The 3,490-nt window shown below is 50.5% G+C and overlaps 1 protein-coding gene across 1 annotated transcript; it reads right to left on the bottom strand.

Annotated features, from left to right (window-relative positions):
* Window positions 1–382: 382 nt before the first annotated feature.
* On the bottom strand, window positions 383–3,180 carry LOC122005446 (zinc finger CCCH domain-containing protein 33-like). The gene is made up of 2 exons (XM_042560481.1): window positions 2,857–3,180; window positions 383–2,739 (listed from the first exon to the last, which is right to left on the bottom strand). The coding sequence occupies exon 2, from the start codon at window positions 2,723–2,725 to the stop codon at window positions 746–748; it is 1,980 nt and encodes a 659-aa protein (XP_042416415.1). The 5' UTR covers window positions 2,726–2,739; window positions 2,857–3,180; the 3' UTR covers window positions 383–745.
* Window positions 3,181–3,490: the final 310 nt, after the last annotated feature.

A 3,490-nucleotide genomic window follows, 5' to 3' on the forward strand; every position in this document is an offset into this window, starting at 1 on the left:
AATTAATCCACTTGATAGTAGAATGACAAATATTGTACCTCTAGAATTAATCAAACTTCAATAGTAGAATGACAAATGCTGTGTGTTCATCTACCGAGGCCAATTTTATTATGTTAATTGTTAGTTAAGTGTGCTAATCAATTCACAGTCAATTGACTCAATTCTATAATCTATCTTCTCTAAACTTTATATATTTTTTAAAAATACATCACCGTAAAAATGTTATATTTTTAAAATTTCTTTTGAACAACTGTTTTTTTAATTATTTCTAAAGAAACTAAGGAGCATTTTAGAAAACAACGCAGCATTGGATGAAACAAGGATTGCGATAAAAAACCTTATCCCCGGACAAGTATCAAAAGAATCTGTTAAACAGTGCATAGCAAGCGAATAGTAAGGTTATGAGCATCATGATAGATTTACAAATGAGCATAACAACATGAAGCTAAAGATGATACCAGGATCTAAAACAAGAGAGATTAGATCTCTGTTATATTCTTCCTGTTCATATATATCCTATTTAGATTTTATAAGCCATCCAATTAGAGCTATAATATATGAATGAAAGAACTTGCAGGCCGCCATTAACAAGCTGAGACTCCCTTTGGGCATCTTCCAGGCACCCCTGCTAAAAATTATAATCTGGAATTTTGGATTCAAAAGATATAATGAAGAAAAGAACTTGTCAAATTGAAAATTTTTTGGTAGTCCCTTCATATCGTTGAATTGTTGGCAATGAATTGCTTTACGCCATGATCTCCTCCTCCGCCCATGGAGAGAAGACATCGCTGCCACCGCTGCTCTTGCCTCCGCCACCGTTGAGTTGGTAGCCATTTTGCTGCACGCCGGCGGTAGCGGAGAATCTCTGTCCGATTGGTTCAACAGGAGCATCCTTCACCAGAGACTGCACCCAGGACAAGTCGGGTTCATTCATAGCAGACGGTGGGGCGGCTGAAGTGGTGGCAGAGGCACTTCCAAAGGAGGCGGCTTGGTTGCCGCGGAAGGCAAAGGAGGCAGATTTCCTCAGCTTGGACAGTTCCTCTCCTTGGATGCCCCAATCGAGTTTCCCGCCCGGCGAGCCCCAATCGGCAAGATCTGCCGCAGGAGTCGTGATTGGGGAAAGCGTCGACGGGCGAACAGTAGATGCGCCGCGATCGATGAAGCTCTGGCTGCGCTTGGCAAAAGCAGAAGCCCTCGAGTTCATGATGGCTTTCACCATGGTGTGGTCGAGGCCGAAGGATGATGTTGCGTTCACCGGCGGGGATGAAGACAGGCTGCCACCGAATCCAGAGAGATGCTGCGACTGGTGCTTCTGGAGACCGGGAGGGGATTGGAATTGAGGAGCTGTTTGCCTCATGGAGATGCCCTGCAACTGAGTTAGCAGCGATGGATTTACAGTCCCCATCATATCGCTGAGTTCGGAGGAGCGAGATGCTGCTGCTAAGTTGTTCAAGCCCCAGGTCGCACGGGGTGAGGAAGTTTTGGTGATTTCGTCGATGAGCAGCTGTTGATATCCTTCCAATCCAAGTAAATCAACATCGAAATCAATGTCCCTGGCACTCAGGGAAGCCTTCAGCCTGCTGCTAGGTAACTGTAATGATGGAGGCGTCTTGACGCCGCCGGACGGATTCATCCACGGTGATGTAGGCGACGAAGCTGAGGGAGACATGGGCGAGCCAGGCTGCTGCATCAGCATCAAGGCCGTGGCCATGTCCAGAGAAGAGAGTCCTGGGGACGACGAACGCGGCGAGGGCAATACCATGCCAGTAACTGATGCCGCCGAGGGATTCACGGTCCGAAGCTCTTCGGGTTTGTGGGCGAAGAAGCAAACCCGACGATTGCAACCGGTCTCATCCTTGCACAGTCGAGTCCGATACTGTGCTGGGTGGAGCCAACTCTCGAACACGCCATGAGCGTACTCGCAGGAATCGCCGTTACGGCAAGATCCCTTGCGGAACTCAGGGCATGGCACGCAGCTGTATGAAAACTTCCGTGGGTCTCGGCGCCGGGCATTCTCCCCGGGGTGGACGAAGGGGCACTCCGTCCAATCGTGAGAATAAGCGCGAGAGCAGGGCTTGATCTTGAACGTATACATCCGGAACTCGTCAGTTCCGTAGATCCCGGTCTTGATGTCCGGAAGCGTCAAATCCAGCGGGTATTCCTTCTTCTCTCCTTGTTTAGCCGCCTCTTCTTTGCTCGGCGATGAAACCCTAGGGCAACACGAGGCCTTTAAGACGACTTCAAGCGATTTAGCCACGCTGCTAGAGAACTGCCGGGCGATGACGTCCCCAGCACGGTTGCCACTGGCATCGAGCACATCGACGGCCTCCGCGGAGGCTCCGATCAGGAGCTTGACTACCTCAAGAGAAGAGGGGGCACCGCCGGCCGCGGAACAGTGGAGAGCGGTGGCGCCGTCAGATGCAGCGCTCCGGGCGGCCTCGGCAGGGCGTGTGGCGAGGATATAGTCGATGACAGCGATGCTTCCATAGAGGGCCGCGATCATGAGCGGCGTACGCTGCTGGTAGCCCATCCCTCGACCGGGAGAACGTACGTACCAGGGAGCGGCGGCATCGAGCGGCCATCCCTCCTCCTCCACTGCCTGCTTGAAGGCAGAGACGGCATCTGAAGCAGCAAGTTCTAGGAGCAGCATAACATTGTCGTCCACCGGAGGGTGCTTCGGATCTCCGCCGGCCGAAGGAGAAACTTTCCGGGGGCCGCTACACATGTCCTCTCTTTGACCTAATCCACAAACCAAACACATCATAATAAACTCCGCAAAAAACCGATCAAAACACCCAAAAAAACACAGAAAAAACCACACATTAAAACAAAACAGAGCAGAAAAAGAATCCTCACAAGAGATGAAGGAACAGAAGAAACCAACAGATTCTTGTGTGAGGAAGACGTGATGATGCTTCGGTGTTGGGTCCGTTTTGTAGGTGAGGAAGGGGCGAAAAGTTCATACAAGGCAGCCAAAAGGCGTTGCCAAATTTACTCTCCAACCATCAGACAAACTCGAATTTGCTGGATACAACCACTGACTGGGGGAACGTACGGTATACAAATATTGCGATCAGCTACTGAACCCAAATTATCAATACATAAAGCACTAAAACGTAAAAAGGCCACAATAATTCTACCCCGGTTTTCTGTCAACGATTCCACAGACTGAAGTCTGAAGGCAGCTGCCTGTCTCCTATAACCTAAACGAAACCAAAATGAAACGAAACGAAACGAAATCCCAACAAAAACGAAACGAAACGAAACGACAGGCAGGCCCACGCGGCCCCGGGTAAGTGGATATCGCGTCAGCGTCGCAGTAGCAGTGGGTCCCAATCCAATCACAGATCGACGCGTCTCCGGGTCGCAATAAAATCTCGGACGGACCGGGGACACGTTTGGCGGACACGCACTCCGCGCCGCTGCCTCCGAAACCGGTTCGGTTCGGCGTTCGTTGCGCGGTTCGGTTCGGCCGCGTCGCTTTCGGCTC

The sequence above is a fragment of the Zingiber officinale genome, chromosome 7B (assembly GCF_018446385.1).
Source record: "Zingiber officinale cultivar Zhangliang chromosome 7B, Zo_v1.1, whole genome shotgun sequence".
In the NCBI taxonomy this organism is placed as follows: Eukaryota; Viridiplantae; Streptophyta; class Magnoliopsida; order Zingiberales; family Zingiberaceae; genus Zingiber; species Zingiber officinale.

Excerpts from the sequence above, each read along its gene's own strand:
- LOC122005446 (XM_042560481.1), bottom strand. The coding sequence starts at position 2,725 with ATGTGTAGCGGCCCCCGGAAAGTTTCTCCTTCGGCCGGCGGAGATCCG.